This window comes from Lithobates pipiens, unplaced genomic scaffold (assembly GCF_037356315.1).
Source record: "Lithobates pipiens isolate NorthernLeopardFrog02 unplaced genomic scaffold, aLitPip1_a1.2 Scaffold_27, whole genome shotgun sequence".
NCBI lineage: Eukaryota > Metazoa > Chordata > Amphibia > Anura > Ranidae > Lithobates > Lithobates pipiens.
Genome location: NW_027507788.1, coordinates 85537598 through 85562853, shown reverse-complemented (window position 1 = coordinate 85562853; position 25256 = coordinate 85537598). Strand labels below are relative to the sequence as shown.

Below are 25256 nucleotides of genomic sequence, written 5' to 3'. Positions count from 1 at the left end.
CAAGCGTGTCTCTGGGGTAGAAAGATTGGAAAGGCTGCTCTAAAGTATATGTAAACCCAATCACTATAATCTCATATACTTTAACATGTTAAAATAATAATAAAATATTATGTGGTGATCCTGTTGTGAAGGTCCTTGTTCAGGCACTTTTGTTATAGAGCCACAACGTTGCATGTATGACCAACATTAAAGTGGTTGTAAACCTCAGACATGAAATCTGAACAAAACATATCCCTCTATAATGTGTATTTGTCTCAATCCAGAGACCTAAATGTAATTTCTATCTGCTGCCATGTTCTTATACGATCAGCATGAATCGCCTCTGACAAGTTTTCCTGACAACAAGCGAAAAATGGTGACAGCGGAGGGAGCTTCAGCAAACAGCTCTGTTCCTGTGTGCTGTGTGAAGGAGGGGGTCCCTTATCTTCCCTTCCCCTTCCACTTTCCTTTTATTTGCTCTCAGAGGTCTCCTCGCTGAGCTCTGCAGAATGTAACCTCAGCTCTCTGCCCCCTGCTTTCTGAAAGCCCAGACAGGCTTTTATAAATTCTGCACTTTGGATGTAGAGATGATAATACTGCAGAAAAACAGGTTCAAGTTATGTAGGAGGACTTGTTTTATCTATCTGTATCACCTGAGGATAGTCCCTTCACTAGGTATATGTAAGGGTTTGCAACCACACATGTCCATTCCAACCAGCAGGGGATCAGTACAAGGAGCACCAAGAAAATCATTCTGAATATGTTCCATGGTGTGTATGTGTATAATATAAATATAATTATAATAGAGATAATATATTATATCGGAAGCTAAAGACACAAAACAACATCAGGCCTGTCCCGCCAAGGCAGTTGGAGCCTGTACATAAATGTAAAGTTCTCTAGGACGGTGCCCTATGACTGAGTGCTAAAGGAGCACTCTAACTCACATCACTCGGAGGTAAACTTAGAATTTCTCACTTTGGCATGCCCGCAGTGTTTACTGGATAGCATCAGCAGTTTGCTGACTGAATTTACTTTTTCTCCCTTTTGTGACATGTTTTTGTTTTTTGACGGTTTTACCACTTTTTTTTTTTTACAAAAAAAAAATTTAAATATATATTCATTGTGAAAATATTGTGAAATGTTTTTGAGTGATTGCATTGTTAATAGATGGATAGATGTGTACCTTAGCCAGGTTTGTTGCTGTCTTAGTGGCAGGATTGGTACTGCTTTGCCATATTAAGAAAGGATTTCTGCTTCTTTTTCCAGGTGGCATTTGAGAAACAAGGCGTGTTCTTATATACCAGTGCTAAAAGGCAGAATGATCAGGATTCTATGATCCCTGGTGTCATCCGCATTATTGAAAAGGTAAATATGTTCAGTAGTCAAATGATCCATGATCAAGACAGAAATAAAAGACACAAATGCAGCTTGCTATTCATTATTACATCAATAAACAATTTTATTTTTTCACATGCAACCAGTGTACAGTGTAAAGTATTTGATCCCCTGCTGATTTTGTACGTTTGCCCACTGACAACAAAATGATCAGTCTATAATTTTTAATGGTAGGTTTATTTTAATAGTGAGAGACAGAATAACAGCAAAACTATCCAGAAAAACACATTTCAAAAAAGTTATATTGATTTGGATTTTAATGAGTGAAATAAGTATTCGATCCCCTATCAAACAGCAAGATTTCTGGCTGCCAGGTGTCTTCTATACATGTAACGAGCTGAGATTAGGAGCACTGTCTTAAAGGGAGTGCTCCTAATCTCAGCTTGTTACCTGTATAAAAGACACCCGACCACAGAAGTAATCAATCAATCGGATTCCAATCTCTCCACCATGGCCAAGACCAAGAGCTGTCCAAGGATGTTGGGGACAAGATTGTAGACCTACACAAGACTGGAATGGGCTACAAGACCATCACCAAGCAGCTTAGTGAGAGGGTGACAACAGTTGGTGCGATTATTCGCAAATGGAAGAAACATAAAATAACTGTCAAGCTCTCGGTCTGGGGCTCCATGCAAGATCTCACCTCGTGGAGTTTCTACGATCATGAGAACGTTGAAGAATCAGCCAAGAACTACACAGGAGAATCTTGTCAATGATCTCAAGGCAGCTGGGACCATAGTCACCAAGAAAACTATTTGTAACACACTACGCCGTGAAGGACTGAAATCTTATAGCGCCGTCAAGGTTTCCCTGCTCAAGAGAGTACATGTACAGGCCCATCTGAAGTTTGCTAATGAACAAGTGAATGATTCGGGGGAGAACTGGGTGAAAGTTTTATGGTCAGATGAGACCAAAATTGAGCTCTTTGGCATCAATCTAACTCACCGTGTTTGAAGGATGAGGAATGCTGCCTATGACCCCAAGAACACCATCCCCACCGTCATACATGGAGGTGGAAACATTATTCTTTGGGGGTGTTTTTCTGCTAAGAGGACAGGACTACTTCACCGCATCAAAGAGACGATAAACGGGGCCCATGCACCGTCAAATCTTGGGTGAGAACCTCCTTCCCCTCAGCCAGGGCATTGAAAATGGGGTCATGAATGGGTTCCAGCATGACAATGACCCAAAACACACCGACAAGGCAACAAAGGAGTGGCTCAAGAAGATGCTCATTAAGGTCCTGGGGTGGCCTAGCCAGTCTCCAGACCTTAATCCCATAGAAAATACTGTGTGTGGAGGGAGCTTAAGGTTCGAGTTACCAAACGACAGCCTTGAAACCTTTAGGCTGGGTTCACACCACAGCACGTTCCAGCTCACAGCACTGTGAAGGGAGTCGGGTGCGTCTCCATTCACAGTTTCAGGTCTGATTGCAGCCTGAATTTTGGGTTGAATTCGGACCTGAAATGGACCAAAAGACACACGTATCTTTCTACATCACATGCTGGGGGTCAGCATTGGTGTGAGTGGACGCAGTAATAACCCCCAGCATTGGTGTCAGTGGACGCAATAATAACCCCCAGTTTTGGTGTCGGTGCATGCAATAATAACCCCCATCATTGGTGTCAGTGGACGCAATAATAACCCCCAGCATTGGTGTCAGTGGACGCATTAATAACCCCCAGCTTTGGTGTCGGTGCATGCAATAATAACCCCCAGCTTTGGTGTCATGTATGTAATAATAACCCACAGCATTGTTGTCAGTGGATGTAATAATAACCCCCAGCATTGGTATCGGTGGACGCATTAATAACCCTCCAGTACAGATGTTAGTATTCTCAACTCCTTCCCCACATTGGTGGTCAGTGGCATTGAAATTTAACCCCTCCCATGACCACTAATGTGGGGGGACTTTCACTGTCATTACAACAAATGCAGAAGGGGGTTGGCAGGTTAAAATGTCACTGATATGAGGACCAATGCAGGGTGGGGTTAACATTCACTGCCATGAGGACCAATGCAAGGGGGTCAGTGGCAGTGAAAATGAACCCCCTATCCCCAACCTGCATTGTTGGTTAGGGCAGCGTTAACCCCTTCCTCAATTCCAGCCTGCTCCAGTCTCATTCCCCCACTTTTCTGTGCTCTGGCGATGGACAGGGAGCAGCAATGATATCAAATGTTGCCGGCTGAGCTTACCTCGGCTCACATCTTGCTCTTCCAGACAGGCGGGTGGGAACTACGAGGCTGGCTGTATCTCCATCCCACCCACACAACAAGCGGCAGTATCCAGCAAACCTCCTCGGGGTTTGTCCTACACCAGAGCCTCAAACTGTAGGGGGAGGAGATCCAGTCTCCCAGCCAATGGGAGGGGGGTGCAAAATCCTCCCTCCAGCAGCTATTGCAGCCTGCTCTGTGCTCTGTTCTGAATGACGGGAGTAACAGCAGCATCGCTCCTGTCATTCAAGTACCTGGAGAGCTGAGTGCTCATCTGCTCTCAGCGCCCCCTTACACATAGCACCTCTGCGCCCAGGGCACCTTCCCTTTCTGCCCACCCCTTGTCCCGGCCCTGTGTATATGCAACGGCAATTCCAAAAAAAAGTTGGGACGCTGTGTATAATCTACATAAAAACAGAATGCAATGATTTGCAAATCTCAAACTCATATTTTATTCATAACGGAAAATATAAAACATATCAAACGTTTAAACTAACAAAATGTACCATTTCAAGAAAAAAAAGGTACTTTGAAATTGATGACAGCAACACGTTTCAGAAAAGCTGGGACGGGGCAACAAAAAGCTGGCAGAGTAAGTGGTACTAACAAGGAAGAGATGGAACAACATTTTGCAATGAAATAGGGTTATTTACAACAGGTCAGTAATATGACTGGGTATAAAAAGAGCATCCTGGAGAGTCAGAGTGTCTGAGAAGTAAAGATGGGCAGAGGTTCACCAATCTGTGAAAAGCTGTGTCTACAAATTATTGAACAATTTCAGAATAATGTCTCTCAATGTAAAATTGCAAAGACATTAAATACATCATCATCTACAGTACATAATATCAATTCGGAGAATCTTGAGAAATTTCTGTGAGCAAGGGACAAGGCCGAAGCACAATATTAGATGCCCATGTTCTTCGGGCCCTCAGATGGCACTGCATTAAAAAGAGGCATGATTCTGTGATGGCAACAAAAACAAAGAAAAATTCCCAGCTCAACTTTCCAACCAGCCAGCAGAAAACTGAACTATCCTGTCTAACAGTTCACCTTAAAAACAGGGGTTTAGTTTGCACACATTTGACAGGACAATTTAGTTTGTTGCAGGCTGGCTGGTAAGTTGAGCTGGGAATTTTTCTTTGCTTCTGTTTGACATGCGTCGTCCTTCCATGTGCTTCTTGCTGTTAAAGTGGGGTACCCCCTAAAAAAAAAAAATTAAAAGTCAGCAGCTACAAATACTGCAGCTGCTGGCTTTTAATAATCGGACACTTACCTTCCCCAGGGTCCAGCGATGCGGGGGAACGAAGCCCCCCCCTCGCTCCCCGCTCCGCTCGCGGCGCCGTCATGCATACTGTGGGCACCCGGCTGTGGCTTCACAGCCGGGCACCCACTGCGCATGCGCGAGCGGCGCAGGGCGCCGTGATACGCCGTACAGTCACCTGGGACACATGACAGGTCCCAGGTGAATGTGCGGCGCGAGGGGAAGTGATGTCACCAGCCCGGGCAATGAAGAAGGCAGACTACGAGGGACCCCCTAGCAACCGGTATTTAGAGGTGAGTAAAAATTTTTTTTTTTACCAATTATTTTTTTTTGATTTTTTTAAAGAATTTTAAGTAGTTTTATTTTTTAGGGGGCCAAACACCACTTTAAGAGTTTGGAGCAGTTGCCATTTCTTTGTACTGTTGGTTATTTGGTGGTGGTGGTGATGGTGGACACCTTTCCTGCCATTGTGCTATTTGCTGGGTATCCAGTGCGCCCATGTGCCTTTAAGGAGGGGTGGGCTCCCTAAAGACAAACCTGCCCTCTGCCTATCCATTATTTAGTTACCGGTGAATAGGAAAAAAGCTTTTCATGTTGTATCCTCTGCTCAATACAGGCAGGGGTGTTGAGCTTCCAGGAATCCTCTTTTCTCTGCTCACCATGTGATCCATTGGGCAGTAGAAAGTCTCCGGGCCAGTTCACACTACATGCAGTCCAGTGTTTTTTTTTTTGTTTTTTTTTTTTTTTTTTTATAATTTTTTTTTTTCCTGCATCAAAAACGCATGGAAAGTAGGTTATGTGGTTTTCAATGGCATAGTTCACACTAATGCTTGCAGCTGCAGAAAAAAAGTAGAACATGCTGCATTTTTCCTGCACTGGATTGTACTGGAATGCTAAAAAACGCACTGGAACACACATGTTGTTATTTAAGGTTTAGGGCCAGTTCACACCACATGCAGTCCAGTGCGTTTTTTTTTTTTTTTTTCTGCATCAAAAGCACATGGAAAATACGTTTTTATGGTTTCCAATGGCATCGTTCACACCAGTGCGGTCAGTTCCAGTGCAGTCAGGAAAAAAAAAAGTAGAACATGCTGCATTTTTCCTGCACTGGACTGTACTGGAACGCAGTAAAATGCACCGAAACACACTGGAATATGCATGTCCTTATTTAAGGTTAGGAGGAAACGGGGGTGAAAAAAACGAGTCAAAAAGGCGCATACAGAAAAGCAACTGGAATGCATCCGGACTGCGTTTCTATGGTGGGAACTGGCCCCCTCTCTAGATAGCCACTTTTATAATTGTTATATCCAGATATGCAGCGGGAGATAGCAGGACCCAGGAAGATCTCCAGTATACAAGTACAATAACACGTTTCCTCCGATTCCACAACATGTCGGTTTGACAAACGCCATTCAGAAACTAACTGAAAAGCGTAAAATGAAAAGCGCGAATCAACACTCGCCAAACTCCTACTAACACGAAATTGGCAGAAGGAGCCCAAAGGGTGGCGCTAAAGAGCTGAAAAAACACGTAGTATGCCACTACATTCATGTTTGTTGGCTGTCAATTCCTTGCCGTTTTGTTTGCAAGACAAAATCCAGGCACACGCCTTCGGACAAATGTCAGGTTTTGACTGCGGAAAATCCGAGTGTGTGTACAAGGCTTTTTTTTTAAAAAAAACACACTATACTTACCTCCTCTGTGCAGTTGGTTTTGCACAGAGCAGCACCAATCCTCCTCTTCTTTCCTTTTGGCTCCTCCCTCTTGTTTAGTGCTGCTACAGCAAGCAGCTTTCTATGGGGGCACCCAAGCTGAGCCACAGCTCCGTGTGTCCATTCAGATTCGGAGCTGTGGCCCGGCCCTGCTCACCCTTTTTCTCCTCATTGGCTGACTGAGTTAATTGACAGCAGTGGGAGTCAATGGCACTGCGCTGTTGTTTCAACCAATGAGGAGGGGAGTCCCGGGGAGCTGAGACTCTCTCACAACATTGCTGGTTCTAAAGGGACCTCAGGTAAGTATTAGGGCAGATGAGAGGGGCTGATGCACACAAAAGGATTTTTTTATCCTAATGCATAGAATGCATTACGACGAAAAACCTTCTGCCTTTACAACCACTTTAAAGCATGAGCAGTAGTAATCCTTTCAGCAAAGTAAAAAATGGCAACCATCCAGGTCGGTTGATGGCCTTTCCATATATATTAGCATAAGTAAGGTGCACATGGGCAAGACCATTCACAGAACTATTGCATCAAAATCAGGAGCTTGCATGAAACCTAGTTATGACTAGTCCTCTTTTGGTTGGGAAATGCCAATGGTGGAAAGATATATTAAACTTTTTAAGGCTCCTTCTATTTTCATCTGAGGATCCAGCCAGTAAGTCTGTTTTTCAAAAGGACAAGCTCGCCAGAAGAATGCATCAGTTACAGGGATGAGACAAACCATTTAACACCGACAGGGGTGCTTACAATGATCATATTCTTTTTTTTTATTTTTTTTTTTTTTTTATGTAAAACCTTTATTCTAAAAGCAAAAACTGAGTTTGGCTTCAGTTTGTTAGGGAATCCAAATCTGCTAGTACATCGAACACTCCCCTCCCTCCAGACTGAGAATGCTGCTGTCCAAAGGTGCCCCCTGTGCTCCTTCATCCAGAGTGGGGATGCTCTAATTCAGGACGTGTGCTACTGGCCAGATTACCAGGGGAAAACAGGAAAAAAAGCCTAAAAAAAAAAAAATGCAGCAACCACAATAATTATTGATGAGCTGCAATATATTACATTTTTGATTAGAGGCTTAATACCACTGTAAAGTAGTTCTGGCTCTCGCATTATTGTAATAATGCTATCCAGAATGTAGCAGTTTACTGAAATACTTTTCCTAAGTTATTGTTTACTATGGATGGAAGATAATGCTGGATCTCTCATTTCAGGCATCAGATGTTCTTCTTCAGTGGATCCCTGTGGATGAAGATGGAGACGCCACACAAATTCACTTCTCCAAAAAAGTAAAGTTGTACTTCTCTTATGCTGACCTCATTCCTAATAATTCACAGTGTTTCGGGGGAATTACCTCTCCCTTCCTCAGGGCTGTATTTCTTCAGGAGTGGTTAGACTCTGAGAGGGTTAAATATTTTTCGTTTTGCGGCTCTGCAGTATGCTGGCGTTGTCACTGCAGATCCTCTGATTGAATATATTTTAACCCTCTCGGTCTAACCATTCTCCAAGAAATATAGCCCCGAAGAAGGGGGAGGCAATTCCCCTGAAACACATTGGCTCTTGTATCTTTAAAAAACAACTCTAAAATTCATAAAGCGACTTTTTTGGGATATTGGGCGCTCCTCTCCAATCCAAGTGTTTGTTTCCTGTGGTAATGCCCCCATTGTTGTTGTTTAAAAAGGTAGGAGCCCTAGACGCCAACAGAGTCTATCACATACCACCTACAATTGGTGTACAGCTCATTGGAAGCAATTCCCTCTATACCTGCCACACAGTAATCTGCTGCATCGGATTTTCTGCAGATTTTTTTTTTTTCCCCATCAGATTTGCCAAAACCATATAATATGAGGTCAAACCTTAGGAGTTTCAATGTGTATGTAATCAAGCAGGCCCTTACACTACATGGTTTTGGTAAATCTGAAGACAAAAATCTTCAGGAAATCTGATAGTGTGTATGGGGCTTTCTTGTGTATTGGGCTTGTTCACTCTCTGCACAGAGATATCCATTTTTCTGCACTCAAACACAGACTGGTAGGACACGGGACACGCTTTGCTTTGCTCTGTAATAGAATAAAACAAAGCCACATAATGTGCGAATTACAGTAACTCCTAACAGACAAACATTTCAAGGTACTATACTTGGGCTGTTCATAGGAACAAACATTTGTGAAAATTAAAATGGTCACCAAAATACAAAGAGAATGTAATACTATCGAAATTGTGGGATGATCTTAAAGTATGTGTAAACAATCGCCTTATAAGAAAAACCCATTCAGTTTGAAATATAAATGAAAGGAAAAACATTTGTGTATAGATATAAAAAAACATTGTAAATGCCTGTTTTCCCTTTTTTAAAAGTGATCACATTCCCTCTGTTCTCAACTGCATAAGAGCTGGGGGAGGAGAAACAGCAGTCCACTGAGCTTCCCAGTAAATGGCTGTGTGTGTGTGTGTGTGTGTGTTTGTGTGTGTGTGTGTGTGTGTGTGTTGGGGGGAGTTGGTCAGGACAAGTCTGATCTTTGGAGAAGAGCAGGCTGAGTTCTCAGAACAGCTAGACTGAACTGGTCTCATGCCTAGGGTGGTCTGTTTTCATAGAATGGCAGAGGGACTGGCAAGAATACCAGGGAGTTCACACAAAGGAAGCAAGTACAGATTTATTTTGGTGGTATGTGATCACCTCTGCGGTTTTTATTTTTTTGGTAAAGAAAATCACAATAAGCGTGTTCCTGAATTTGTACAAAAAGAACAGGATATTTTTTATACAAGTAAATGGTACAGCAGGCACATATCAGGAATATAAAATGCTGGATTTACATAATCTTTAAATTCCATGCAAACCCTACAGTAAGGCTTCATGCACACAGGGTGTTTGGCCATCCAGCCTATATAGCTTTCTTCCTGCCAGCAGCATTTTGGCAGGAAAAAAAAAAACTCTTGATACTCGTAGGCACATTTAGGAGTGTCAAGTGCTTCTGCATTAAAGGGGTTGTAAAGGTATTTTATTTTTTTAATTTAGTTTTTTTAATAACAAACATGGTATACTTACCTCCACTGCGCAACTCGTTTTGCACAGAGTGGCCCCGAACCTGGTTGTCTGGGGTCCCTCGTGGCTGCCTCGGCTCCCCCCCGCAAGGACTTCTCATGTTCATGTGAGCTCCCTCGCATGGTGAGGAGTGCTTGCGGCCTCGCTCCCGTGATACAGCTGGCGGCCATAGCCGCTCACTGCATCACTCGGCCCCACCCCCCCAGCAGGCAGCCTCATTGGATGTGATTGACAGCAGCACGAGCCAATGGCTGCGCTGCTTTCATTCCATTCACTGTAACCAATCAGCGGCCAGGCTGATCGGTGAAGAGGATGTAGGGTGCGAGCGTGGGACTTTCGAGGGGTCAGGTAGGTAAAACGGGGGGGGGGGGGGGGGCGACATTGTCTGTCTGATGTTTTTTCATCTTAAAATTGAAAATTGTTCTACCTTCTCAACCCCTTTAATTTTAGGGTTGCACTGATACCATATTATCTATTTATTATTTTAAAAAAAATTTTAACCGATACTTTTTTTTTTTTTTGTTTACACTTCAGCGGTCAGCAATGGTACAAAACATTGAAAAGTTATTTACAACTTAAATATTTTTTTTTTTTTTTTTTTTTTTTATTTAGCGCTTTTTCAATGTGAAATGTGTAAATACCATATATGTTAATATATATGTGTAAAAAATATTCACTAACAAAGCAAACAAAAAGTTTTAATTGTTTTATTGTTTATAAAATAAACGCGAAAAAAAAAAAAAAAAGCAGGAAAAAATAATTTAAATGGAGGAGAATAGGGAGTTAATTAAGGCAGAGTAAATTAAGGGGTTAAACAGAGGAACATTTGTTCATCCCTTTGATCTGCAGATGAAGAAACAGAAATATACAAAAAGAAACAGTTTATGTTTATTTTTATTTTAGTGTTTCAGGGCTGAGCAATGTTGGTAATAAACATTGTCGGCTGCTTTTTTCTTTTCACCGCTCCAATTACCGGACTTCTTTTAAAGCGGGAGTTCCGCTGTTCTTTTTTTTTATTTTTATTTTTTTAAGTCAGCTGCTACAAATACTGCAGCTGCACTTTTAAAATATGGACACTCACCTGTCCAGCGTGCCCGCGATGTCGGCGCTCGAAGCCAATCTGTCACTCAGCTCTCAGGTGCTGCGGCCTTGCGGCTTCACTTCCCGGTTCCTTACTGCACATGCGCGTGTTGCTCTGCGCAATATGGACGGTCCCTGCTGTCTCTGGGACCTGTGTGTTTCCCACCAGACAGCAGGGAAGGGAAAGGAAGTGGCGTAAATACCCGCAGATTCTGCGGCTATCTATGCCCGGAAGTGGGTGCAAATACCTGTATTATACAGGTATCTGCACCCCCCTCCCTCCTGAAAGGTGCCAATTGTGGCACCGAAGGGGGGGAGGGTTCCGATGAGCGGAATTCTCCACTTTAGGGTGGAGCTCCGCTTTAACACTGAGGAGACCCACTGACAGCTCAAAGAGCCGAGCCTGAAAGTATTGACTTCAAGTATCGGTGTATTTGCATGAGTACTGATGCTAGTGCAAATACTCGGTATCGGCACCAATACTAGTATCGGTGCAACCCTAATTCATTTAGTTGGCTAGAATATTAATTTATTCTAGCCATTGAAATGAACGCTCAAGCGCCTAGTGTTAATGCATGTTTTGGCGCATTTACATGCATCAGGCATTTTTTTTTCTGCCAAAACATTGCTGCTCCTGGACTTGTTGGCTGTGGGTTTATTTTTTCTGCCTTTTAAATGCGTCTGCCTCTAAACATCGATGTGTACATAGACACATAGGCTAGCAAGCATGCCGGGACTTTTAGAGGCAGAAAAAAAATGCCAAACGCCTCTTACAGCCACGTTAAAAATGTCCAGTGTGCATGAGGCCTTGTTTTTCAGTATGTTGTATCATTCCTCCCTGTATATAGTTTTCATGAGCAAATATTTGTTTGTCAATTTTTTTTGAGAGTTTCTTAGTTGATGATCCTGCCAGCAACAGGATTAACTGTTGCAGGCTGACACTGTAAATACACTGCCCGATGGCATCAATCGGCACTTGGGCTGTCTGTCAAGTCTGTGCATCCGTACCGCAGACCTGAAAGGAAGCCCAATAGGCAACTGAAATGGGGCACATGGTAGGTCGACAACACTGCTTCTACTTGCACATGGTAGGTCGACAAAACGGCTTCTACTTGCACATGGTAGGTCGACAACACGGCTTCTACTTGCACATGGTAGGTCGACAACACGGCTTCTACTTGCACATGGTAGGTCGACAACACTGCTTCTACTTGCACATGGTAGGTCGACAATGCTGCTTCTACTTGCACATGGTAGGTCGACAACGCTGCTTCTACTTGCACATGGTAGGTCGACAACACTGCTTCTACTTGCACATGGTAGGTCGACAACGCTGCTTCTACTTGCACATGGTAGGTCGACAACACTGCTACTACTTGCACATGGTAGGTCGACAACACTGCTTCTACTTGCACATGGTAGGTCGACAACACTGCTACTACTTGCACATGGTAGGTTGACAGCAATGAATAATGATTTAAAGTAGTAGGTGTGGCGCTGTTCTTATGAGTGAAACAATTCCTACCAGAAATACGAGTGCTCCAATACGACACTCTAACCAGTGACTTTAAACCCAAATATTGCCTGGTGTATAAATAAAAAAATAAATAAAAATAAACCTTCCTTGGTACAAAATATATAAAATATGTAAAGTGACTGGTGCTTTAAAACCAGCTAGTGATCTAGCAATTAATAATAAACCTTTTTTAGATTCATATAACATATAGTGACATTTGTGCAATTTTGAATAAAGTGACTTTTTAAATGCATAAACACAAAGTTACATAGTGGGTGAGGTCAAACAAAGACACAAGTCCATTAAGTCCAACCTATGTGTGTGATTATATGTCAGTATTACATTGTATATTTCCAGAATGGCTGCAGTAATAAAATGCTGGCCTGTGGTGGAGCCTGTGCATATCACTTCTATACTTGCCTCCGGTGTTAAGGCCTGGCCTGCAGAAGGTTGGAGGGGACAGACCAGCCCCTGACCACTGCAGGGGAATAAAAGGCCAGTCATGCATGGATTGAAATTCACCCAGTTCAGCAGGGACAGGCTGAGATTCGATCCATCTATGGGCAAGCTGATTGTACTCAAGTCAAATCGGCGATCAACTTGGGTACCACCAGTCTGTTGGATTTTTCACACGTGATGTGACTATAGTCGTTAGCGGTAATCCTGTTCTACCGGACAGGAATGCTCACCACGCCCCCATATTGGCAGAACACAATAGCGCTGCAGGAGGCCATCTATGGCCTGCTTTATAATGTGGGTAAGGAAGACCCCGGACCTACAAGGCTCTGGGGGGGGGGGGGGGGGGTGATTGCATCAGGATTATGTCATATGTCTTATGTTTGTATTCCATTTACACCTCATCAACAGGAATCTCCAGGCAGTGCAGCATGTCGTATGGAAGAGGACCTGTATGACCCCGGGTATGAGCCAGACTGGGCCGTCATCAGCACAGTAGGAACTAAAGTTCGTCCCCAAGAACTGTCAGGTATGTGTTGGCTGGATCATACATTATGGAGATGTACTGAATCTGCAGGGGTGACATTTTAATGGAAATCTACCTTGAGAGGAATGTGGGGGCAGAAACTGAAAGACCTCCTTCTGAAAATGCTGGTTGTCTGGTTGATCCAATGATTTTAATTTTGCATTTACAGATCTACAAAAACTATGCAGCGTAGCAGTGCTGACTATTGGCTGCATACATTTTCTTGGTTATTGACAGGGCCGCTGATAGGGCAGTACAACTGGTGTTGTTGTACCGGGCCTGGTCCCATCAGCTCCACAGGGGGGCCCAGGCAGCATTATAGTTTTATTATTGCATAATAAAAAAAAATATCTCTTACTAAACATCTACCCTGTTCCTACTTGCTTATGGGGGATTCAATTTTTCCTATTTTCCTGGGCCCCATCAGGTCAACAGAGGGGCCCAGGAGGTGAGTGTAGTGGAGAGACTCTTTCTTCATTTTTTGGGTGTAGGTACATCATTCCTCCCCACTATTTAATTAGTCCCGGCTTGTGACTGATAGTATGATTCCCTGCCCAGCTCCTATCTGGTTTTCTGAGGCAGCCGACAGGTAGCAGGAGGACCACGTGGCTGCACTGGACACTGAGTGGAGAATAAAACATGGAATCCTCGCTGTATACCATCTTATATAATATACAGCACAGTAGGTTATCATCAGCATTATGATAATCACACAGCCAGCACAGTAAGCAGGGACTCTATCACTGTGTCACATGTCTTTCTATAAAGCCCAGCATAGGAGAAATATGGAGGCTGCTATTGCTGCACCTTTTCTGAAAATACTAATTTCCTGGTTGTCTCTGGCCGCTGTACTAAGAGTGACCTATCATCTTGCTCCTATGACAGTGCTTGCTGATTGCCCAGGAAGGCACACTCACTGTTCTGCACTAATTCGCTTTTTACCAGTTATGGCAGAGCCCTTGTGCCATATTGCTCTAACATAGCAGGACTGTCATGGTCAGTAGACAGGCTTTGTAGGCCAGTAGCTATAGCAGTAGAGAGGCTCCCATCAACCAGCTGGAAAAGCGGATGACACAAGCTCCAAGAAAGTCACTCTCCTGCTCTTAGGTGTAATGCTTCGAAGGTAGGAAGTGTGTCAGGTCCCCATTGTCAAAGCCTGGGGTCTTGCTGTCTGCTCAGGACCATAGGTATCCCAATATACTGTAAAACAACGAAAAACAAGAGAAGGGCGCACCAACCTTGTGCAGTTCCATTATAAACATTTATTAAAGGATAAAAAGGGACACACATAATACTCACAAATGTATGATGTATACATGCATATTAAAGAAAATGAAGACAAGTCACCTCCGGGATTGCTGGAAGGCTCCAATAGTGCAAGGAGACCAAATGGTGTCTGTGATGGCTAGGCTGACGCGTTTCAAGGGAGAACCCTCTTCCTCCGAGCCAAAAGAGCAAATGACCCAACATGCATTGAGATATATAGATATATAGATATATAGATATATAGATATATAGATATATAGATATATATATATATATATATATATATAGATATAGATATATATGGATAGACAGTCTCTACCACCCTCTTTGGTAAGCCCCACCCCTCATATACTGTAGATTTAGGGGTGTGTACATTATCGGTATGACATGGGCTCATTTGAGGTGCAGGGCCTAAGCACTAACCGATGTTCACCAGGGCTCCTGATGGTGGAGATGGGTTTTGCTACATGTTAGTACCAGGTTTTGGGCCTCAGGATCGCCCTACCAGGAGGAGAGCAAGCCGGGGCCCAATAGCAGCTACAGTGGTCTTGTTGTATAACGCTGATCTTCACCTAGTTAAAGAAGTCACAGGTGCCGGCAATGCGTATAGTGATGAATGGAAAATGGTACTGGACAGCCGCACTCCGAAAAAGCCTTTTTATTCAAAAAACACGAAATCCATAGTTACATGTCACAGCAGAACAGGAAACTGACGCGTTTCACACTACACACAGTGCTTAAAGAGGAAGTAAAGGGGGGGGAAAAAAACCACACCCTGCAAGGCAAAGGCACAATGAGCTAGTATGCATAGCATACTAGCTCATTATGAATAACTTACCTGAGAACGAAGCCCCCAAAGCGGTCCTCCGTCTTCATCTTCGCCACTGCCATTGATCCCAGAGCGACTTCCGGGTCTCCCGTCTCCGGCGCTGTGATTCGCCGGAGCCGCGATGACGTCACTCCCGCGCATTGCGCACAGGAGCCGACACTCGCGGCATGTCGCTGCGATCTGTGGCCTGCCCAGTGCGCCTGCACGCCGCCGTAGACAGCAATGGCTGTCTTCGGGTAAATATCTCCTAAACCGTATAAGTTTAGGAGATATTTCTTAGACCTACAGGTAAGCCTTAATCTATGCTTACCTGTAGGTCAAAGTGGTTTGTAAGGGTTTACAACCACTTTAATGATTAAGCACTGTGTGTAGTGTGAAATGCGTCAGTTTCCTGTTCTGCTGTGACATGTAACTTTGGATTTCGTGTTTTTTGAATAAAAAGGTCTTTTGACATGACAAAATGTGAAAAATCTCAACAAGTGTGAATACTTTTTCAATGCACAGTATGTTACAAAGAGGAAGGTTTGGTAAGGATACGCAGGGCATGGTGTAAAGCTGGACTCCTCCTGTTTTGGGGTTTAAAAGAAAACGACATTGTACATTTAGAGATATTATTGGAAAATTTTCTTAAAAGTAATGTTAACAAGGCTCTGAACCTGGGATCGATCCAGCGGGGTTCAGGATGGTAGATCAGGAGAACATTCTACTCCTATGAGGAGTGACCCAGAAGTACTCTGAGCACTCCTGGGTCACACATATCAAAATTACAGCCGTGGTGACCATGTAACAAGCAGATTGGGAACTCTGTCGTTGATTTACTAGAACTGGAGAGTGCAAAATCTGGTGCAGTTCTGCATAGAAACCAATCGACTTCCAGGCTTTAGCCTAGGTTCACATTGCTGTGGGTTAGAAATCAGGCGTGTTCAGGTGAACTCACACGATTTCAACCTGGCAGTGCAGTCCGACTTCAGGGGTGATTTGACAGAACTCTGTGCAAGTACAGGAACTACTTTTGGGAATTGGTAGACGCCATTGCCGGGAATAGCCTGCCAATTTGGCATGCGATTTGACACATCAAATCGCATGCCAAATCGTACCAATGTGAACATAGACTCATTGTCAAAGCTTAATTGAACAAGCTTTTTTTAAAAGCTGATTGGCTACCATGCGCAGCTCCACCAGATTCTGTGTTCTCTACTGTCAGTGAATCTCCCCCTGTGTCTCTGATCTGCGCTGTATGGAGGCATCAGAGGCATCGGGGTGTAAAAATCATTTTGGCATACAAAGCAGTTGAAAAGTTATTATTGATAAACTGCTGTATGGCAATATCTCCTGGACCTAAAGGAATTACCCGTTATTTTATTTTATTTTTTTTGGAAACCCCTATGTTTTGCTGATGCCTGTGCCCCCATTTAGTTGATTCCTCCTCCCCTGTCCTAGTGATAATATCCCACAACAACATCTGACATTTCATTTTAATCGTGATTGTCCTGTTTTATCCTACAGCTGCAAAGCCTGGTAGTCGGGAGAAATGGGCATTTTCGTTGAGCTTATCAGAACTAAAATCCATTCGCAAGAGCAAACCTGGCCTGAGCTGGTCCTACCTCATATTTATTACCAAGGAGGGGGTCTCCATTCAAGCTCTGCATTTTCATCAGGGTGGGACAAAGGCTCTGTTGAAAGCCCTCCGGAAATACATCATATTGGCAACGTAAGTACCGGAGACCTTCACCGATCCTTATTCACATAGTGAATGAATCTTTGAGGCTACTTTTAAAGAGTAACTCTACTTATGTTAAAAAAAAACAACAACATTCCCCTCCGGGTGTACATTGCAGGGCTTTTAACAAACTTTGTTGCAGTTTCCTACTTTTTGTTATTCTGAAGAAATGGCTGTTTGTTTGTATGTGTCCGTGTGCAAAGTGAATGTGAAAGGGAGTGACCTTTCATTATTGATCAGCTGCTGCACTTGCAGGGTTCTAATCAGGAAAGCGGGAGGGTCTGCATCCCTTTGGATGTGATTTCACTTCAATTATGTCAACAAAAAATTAATTTTTGTTGCAGGGAATGCCCAAAATCTGACTCCTATCTTAGTGCAGACTTCTGGGAAAGTCAGTGAGCCAATCACACAAGCAGGAAATTTGATTTCTGGGGGGCGTCCTGTGCACCATCTGTGTACAGAAGGCCTCCATGTAACCATATTGTAATGTATTTCACAGAAAATTGGTGCTGTAGATTGACAAGGAAAAGTAATTTTAATAACATTCAATTACAATATGATTTGTGTAGCAATTCTACATGCTATATATATATATTTTTTACTTGTTTCCCATAAAAGTGGGAAGGCTAAGTACGTTTTCTGCTTTACTGAAAAAGTCCCGTTGACCCCTTTTTAAAAATATTGTGTAAAACCTTGGATTGTGAGCATAATTCATTCCAGAAGCATGCTTGTAATCCAAAGCATGCATAGTATACTAACTCATTATGAATTACTTACCTGAGATTGAACCCCCACAGAAGTCTTCGTTCACCGCTCCTTCGGCCGACATCTCTCTGGGGGGCTACTTCCAGGTATAGTGGTTCCGGCACTGTGATTGGCCAGAGACACGATGACGTCACTCCCACGCATGCGTGCGGGAGCCGCCGGTAATGGCACAGTACACCTGAAGCAATGACACATGCATACCTTTGCTTCAGTTTGCTTAAGTGTGCATGTGCCGATGACGTTGGCACATGCAAATATAGGGGATATCGCCTAAACTGTTTAGGTTTAGGAGACATCCAGTGTAGCTACAGGTAAGCCTAATTATAGGCTTACCTGTAGTATCCAAAACTAAAAAGCAAGGGGGGGGGGGGTTGCTCAGCGTTCAAGCAATGCATCCACGTTCTAGCAGCAGGACCCCTGTGCTCCTAAATGACTGCTCTTGTGTTTCTCAGGGCCTTCCAGATCTATTTGCCCTTCGGTGTTCTCGGCGTCTGTTCAGCCTTTACCCACCACATGTGTCTTCAGTATTTTCTGTGTCCATGTAGCCTGAATTCAGCTCCCTGCTTCAGTGATCCCATGCACCCCAACATACAACCTGCTGCAGTGAGACCCTGGGCTCTCCATCTTGCCCCTGTTTCCAGTGACCTTTGTGTGTCTCCACGGTATCACAGCCTGCTCTCTAACCTTGTGTGTTCCCGTGCATGTTGACTTGCTTTCCGTGATCCTGTGTGATTCTGTGCACAGCAAGCTGCTTCCACTCCAGTGTGGTCCTGTGCACTCCAGCTTGTACCATGTTTCAGTGAGCATGTGCACTCCTGCCAGTGTTCTGCTCTAGTAATCCTGTGCCACAAGAGACTCCATGCCCACCTATTCAAACTCCATCTCCAATAACTTGTCTGCTCTGGTGAGTCAGAGGGCTGTTACCTGGGAACCATCAACAGCCAAATCCGTCTCCACCCACCTCTCATCAAGAGAACCTGAATTTGCTTGCCCCTTCTGTCCAACTGCTCCATTCATAGAGCCCTACTACAGCTTCTATAAATGAAATGGGATCTATAAATGGAGGACCAATGAATAAATGATAGCTCTGCCCCTCCATTCATAGATTGTGTTCCATTCATAGACTGTGTAGTATGACTTCTTTGGATGAAGCAGCTGGGCAGAAAGGGTGGGCATAGTTGGGCTCTTTTGATGAAAGCCTGTACCCCCCGCCACACTGGAAGATAACGGGGATAGGGGGTGGTTAAAGGATAAGTTCACCTTTTTTGCAGGTAGAACAATGTGCATCTTTTACTAGGAGCCTGCAAAGCATAGCACCCGCAATCAGAAAATCGTGGGTGCTATGAAGGACTCTTGAAGACTTGTCTGTGTAAGCTGTCTGCTCGTACCTCCATACTGGTAGGCAGTTACACACTGATAGGAAGAAACAATAAACAGCACTCTGGTAGTTCAATGAGATCTACAAGCCGAAAGCCACAAAGGCTGTTGGTACTTGTAGTTTGCTTCTCCGTGCGGGGCTTCGCCCAAATGGCCATTTTTCTTTTTAAGCTGTGACAGTGAATTCGGGAGAAGATCCTTGGCTCACAGTCACTAGAGGTGGCCAGGGAGAGGCTGCAGCAGTGGGAACATGTTACATGTTTCACTCTAAAACTGGGTAGAACGTGAAACATGTTTTTCCAAAGGTGAACTTGTCCTTTAAGACGTAGGAAGATTTTCAATAACAGATACATCCTATTGACTGCAAGTTATGTCCCTTGTGCTGATTTTTCTGTTTGTGATTTTGCCTGCACTTAGGCTTTAAAGTGGTAGTAAACTATGTTATACCACTTGTACCTACAGGTAAGCCTATAATAACACTTAGCTGTAGTTACTGTGAATATCTCCTAAACTTGCACAGTTTAGGAGATATTCAGAGTGCATACACCCAGTGACATCACCGACACATGAGCTCACAAGGTCTGGCTTACAGTGCCGGACCTTCAGAGCCCGTGCCGTAAACGGCGGCTCCACACGCATGCTCCTCTTTTCTGTGATTCAAAATGTTTTCTAAAGCTGACCATCCAAGTTATAGTCTGATTGTACAATCTCCTTAAGATCCAGGAACTATAGAGTCCAGCAGCTTTGGATTGTTTAAGTAGGCTTCCATATTAATTAGCTTTGATAAATCTAAAGAAGAGTGTTCTTGAAAGTGTATAATCAATGTATGGGCAGCTATAGAGTTTTACAACTTTTTACAGCTATTTGCAGTAAATGTATTAATTTATCCAGGCATTTGCAGTAGCATAACATTTAGTTTTCATTTTTTATTAAATTCTAATCCCTAAAGCACAACTACAGTCATAAACGAAAATAAATGTAAAAGTAAAAAAGCAGTTTGTGCTGCAATTCTCACCTTCAATGTGTAGCTGCTCTCCACACCAGTGAAAAAAAAGCAGCACAGTGATGGGCTCATCTGTGTCACTCTGCTTTCTCCTTCTATTAGCATTTTTCTTGCAGCACATAAACTGATTAGCTGCTTATGCTGCTTCTTTCTCTCCCACTTAGGCAACTGCAAATGGCTGATAACAGGTCACATTAAGGTATTTGTACTGCTTGCTATAACAAATACATTCAGCGTTAAATCACATGTAGAGCTACCCCTCGAAGGGTCCACTTGTACTAGCTGGTTCTTCCCTGATAGTACAGAGGCTGCCCACCACAACAAGCACCAGTCAATACACTTAGGCTCCAATAATGCAGTCTAAGGGATGTATTATTTTAACTTTAAACAGGAGAGAGGTTAGGGCATGGGGTACTCCAAAATGTGTGCACCGTATTCAAAGGACACTTCTCTAGGCTCACATGCTTGATTTCTTCTGAGGACATGAGGGAATTGCCAATACCCTGAGACTTTTTGAGAATGGTCTCAGTCCATAGCTACCTTTTGCCACTTACATCCCAAAAGTGCAGTCATCTTTGATCACAATTTACGGTTAGTACTCACAAGTCTGCAGGACAACTGCCCAGCTTCTAGCTTACTCCAGACATGGTCCAACAAAGGAGACAATCCAGACCACATCCCTTATGGTGATGTCCCACAGTCAGCTCCTCACTTCAGGCTCCTGGCTCTGCCACAGCAAAGACCTCAAAGAACAGCTAAACAGTCCACCAGCTGCCTCAGGGGCAGCAGCCCCAGAGGCTTCAGAACCCTCCCTGCTGAAGAAAGAACAACCTCTACATGGCTCCAGCCTATTTATTACCTCCCCAGCCACCTTTCAGATATTCCCTTCCAGGTACTGGCTAGGGCAGGGGTGCCCAACCTTTTGAAGAGCGAGGGCCACTTAAGCGATTGGTAACCGGTCACGGGCCACAATGAGTGGAGCAAATGGATGACAGTTCCATGTCCACTCTGCATATGCAGAGTGGACCTGGACACAACCCACTCTACTCTATGGGCCCTTGGATCCAATCTGCCCAGCTAGAAGGGCACGGATCGGATTGGAGGTAGGTGGGGTGTAAACGGCCACAAGTCCATTTACATCTGCGACACAATAGAGGTAAACGGAGGGTCAGACTGATAGTGTCAATGGGGCCTAAGTCTGTTTCCACACTGATGCGCTGTGGTTTACCCACACAGAGGGTGCAGACAAGTGCACCTGTGGCTTTTTCTGTGGGTTAGCTGTACTTTGCTATAGACCTCTATTATCCTGTAGGTGTGGTACACTTTCTGAAAGAGCACTAAGTCTGCACATAATAACAGAGGTCTATGGCTCAGTGCAGGTAACCTGCATGTGTTCTGCGCTGCACCTGCGGATCAGTTTGAAAGCGGCCCAGTAACCACTGCAGAACAGATATGCCCATATATACACAGTGATTTAAGTAATAAACGTACCTTTTAATAAGTCTTCCATTCAGGTATCGCCGACTGTTGTCCCAGGCAAAGCGCATTTGGCTATACAGCGCTATATATATATTTTTTTAACAGAAGCACTACCAGTGGATTTATATACAACACTGATGCTCTGGGATGGCGAGTTGGCAACCCGCCATTCCAGAGCAGGAGGTCGCGGGCCACATCGGAGGGCTCCACAGGCTACATGTGGCCCCCGTGCCACTGGTTGGACACCCCTGAGCTAGGGCATGACGAGCATTTAGACCAGCCATTTAACTCTCCAAGCCCCATATTCTGGAAACGTCTTCCAGAAGCAGGGAGAAGCAAGCAAACTCTCAGCCTGTAAAATCCTGAACAGACAAAACAGAACAATTGCTGCTCCCTTAACTACAGAAGGAGCCAAAAACAAAATTTGCCTAGCATCCTATGCTAGCAGGGTGCTACATACACTTCACTTTTGTTGAAATAATTATATAATGCAGGGATAGACAACCTTTTGAGTGTAGTGTGCTAAAAAAATGCTGAAATTAACTGCTAGATATATGAAACAAAATGCCTACTTTACAATCTCAGTCAAGATAAGGAATATTTAGTAAGTCAGATCAGCCAGAAGCTCTGTATGTGGGGGACAAGCACATGTGTCAGGGGTTGCTGACCCCCAGATATAATGTGGATAATTGCCACAAAAGTAATTTTATCATAAAGTGTTATGAGAATTACCATTTGCATTTCAACCTGCAATCAGCTATGCACTAAAACTGCCTAAAATGCTCATTTTATTTTCTTGCAACACTACTTTTATGTTCAGAAAGTCCCATAATTTTCATCTTCTGCTCATGTTCATAGGCGTGCGTACGGGGTGTGCCAGGTATGCCTGGGCACACCCTAATCACCCTGCATGCATTAGTGTTGGCTGTCTCCCATGTTTTTTACCTCTCCCCCCCTCACCGCTCTGGGCAGTGGGGGACCCAGAGGAGAGATGGCTGTGCTGTGGGCTCTCTTCTCCCCACACCCCATAGGCATTGCTGCACTCAGTTTCTTCTTCTGCACACCCCCACCCCTCCCCCCGCTGCTTAACACAAGGACAGAGTGCAGCAGGCGACAATGTGTCTATGTGAGAGCCCACTCACCTCCTTCCTCCTGCAGCTGACACTCGGCCAATCAGCAACAGGAGGAGGACACAGGACTGCAGCAAGGGACACTGGAAGGTGTAGTTCAGGGATAGGACTGTTGCCTTGTACAGGAATGGCTGCAAAACTACAACACCCATAAACCTATGGCACGCAGAAGGAGCAGGGGAGGATTTCTGTTAAAGAATAAGTTCACGTTATTGAAAAAAAAAGCAAATTATTTGCAGGTAGAAAAAAAAAATGTGCATTATTTTTTATTTTTTTTGAAGGAGTCTGCAGAGCATTGCACCCACAATCAATGCAAGGCTTCTGCAGACTGTCAATATAGCTGTCTGCCCATACCTCTCGTATGGGCAGACAGTTTGAGAGAGAGAAGATCAATGGACTATAAGAGCGCTCACCAGCAACCTCCAGTTCATGGAGAACTAAAGTCTTCAGCTGCAATGGCTGACAGTACTTGTAGTCTAGTCATTCACAAATGCACTGTGGGTTTAGATGCATGGGGGTGCCATTAAGAATGAATGCCAGCCCCCATGTCTTTACAGAGCAGCGCGTTTTGGCTTTGTGTGTGTTTGGGCTTTGGGGTGCACACCCTATGCAATAGGCTGCGCACACCTATGCTCAAGTTATTCATTCACTGCTTTTTCCTCAAAGTCTTTACAGAGCTTGAAATCAAGTTGCAAGCATCCTGTGCAATAGAAGTTCATACTTGGTAAACTCACAAGCTCAAAAATGTATCAGGTCTTGATAAAGAAGATAGACCCTGCCACTAAGCAGTCAGTTTTAGAAAGTGGTAGCAAAGCCTACCTCTTGAAAGCAGTAGCAAATATTGATTTGCAATAAAGTTCAATTAAAACCTTCTACTATATATAGTTCTGGAGAAAGTTGTTCATCAGAGTTTCACTTTAAAGCAGTATTAAACCCAAAAGCAAACATTTATTTAATTGCAGCTTATCACTTCCTAGATGTGATGGCTGCATTTGTTTCCTTTTTCATCTTCTATTTTGGTGATCTAGCCAGTAAGTCAGTTTTTTTTTTTTTACATGCTTAAAGTGATACTAAACACACAGAGTTTAATTTTTTTTTTAACCAAAGTAAGGTTTATTGAGCATGTAGAAGCAGGATACAGCATATATACACACATAGAAACCGGTGCAACAGGCACCACACGTCACACAAGAAAAGAAAAAAAAAGGAGATGAGTAAATTCCATGTCTGACATACAACCTTGAGGTATACAGGATAAACAGTAAATTGCCTACACATGTTACAAATAAAAATTCGAAGGCCCCCTCGGGTAATCGCAACAGAGAGACCCAGGGTCACAGTACCATCGCGGGCGCACTGCCCTAAGTCACGCAGCTATGAGGGCTCTCTAACCACCTGTCCCAGATTTTATGAAATTTCAGAGGGCATCCCCGATTAGAGTAGATAGTTTTTTTGTATGATAAGGTCAAATTGACAGCTCTCTTCCACTGCTGGACCGTCGGGGAATCAGGACGGAGCCACAATCTAGCTATCTGCATCCTAGCAGCAAAGAGAGTCTCCTGTAGGAAAGTCCTAAGATATTTGTCTTCTTCCCGGAGGGGGAGAAGCCTGAGGATACACTGGCGGGGGCATAGTGTGAGAGGAGAGCCCATATGATCGTGCAGAAATCCGACTATCTGTGCCCAGTATCTTTGGATGGGGGGACAGGTCCAGATAAGATGAAAAAACGTGCTGGAAGCATCACCACACCTGGGACATAGAGGGCTAAAGTCAGGTTTATATTTAGTCAATCGTCTAGGGGTAACATAGGAGCAGTGGAGAATGTAAAGGTGGGTCAGTCTATCAGATAATTTGGGAGATACCTCAGTCGACACCGCCAGGGCCTCACCCCAAAGTTCGTCCTCCATATCACCTACGTCCGCCTCCCACTTAATTTTGAGATCGTAAGCATGAGCTGTGGCCCCCGGAGTAAGGAGGTGCGTGTAAATAGTGGAGATGAGTTTCCGGGAGTCACAGAGTTTAATTTACATTTGTTTTTATTATTTCTGTATGTGGACGATGGCACTCTAATTTAATAAAAAAATGTAATGACCTTTTTCCTAATCCATATGCAGCTGCCACATGACCCAGATCTTTCCCAGCCTTTCTGCAGGGAAACCTAAGCAGGAGGAGCTTCTAGGTCCTCTGCTGCTGGTCACATGTTTTTAAAAAAAAAAAAACAGCCATTGGGATACAGAGTAAAAATAAGTAATATCAATTGACTTATAAATTGTTAAATATATATATATATATATATATATATATATATATATATATATATATATATATATATATATATATATATATATATATATAGAAATCTTTATCATTTTTGACAATAACATGGTGTGGGTGGATTTTTGCCAGTCACAGGCTGTGTCTCCTCTAATAATCTACATGTAATAATATCCCACCCCCATTGTGTTTTTAACTGGTTAGTGGACATGGAGGGCAAGGGAGGGA

At 43.7% G+C, this 25256-nt stretch overlaps 1 protein-coding gene across 2 annotated transcripts in view; it reads left to right on the top strand.

Annotated features, from left to right (window-relative positions):
- The window catches only part of TBC1D17 (TBC1 domain family member 17), a 124934-nt gene that overhangs the window by 24516 nt on the left and 75162 nt on the right, over positions 1-25256 (top strand). For both annotated transcript variants that reach the window (XM_077457155.1, XM_077457154.1), the window contains exons 2-5: positions 1249-1347; positions 7779-7853; positions 13071-13188; positions 16787-16991. In XM_077457155.1, the coding sequence (XP_077313281.1) occupies positions 1249-1347; positions 7779-7853; positions 13071-13188; positions 16787-16991 (497 nt within the window). The remainder of the gene's footprint in view (positions 1-1248; positions 1348-7778; positions 7854-13070; positions 13189-16786; positions 16992-25256) is intronic.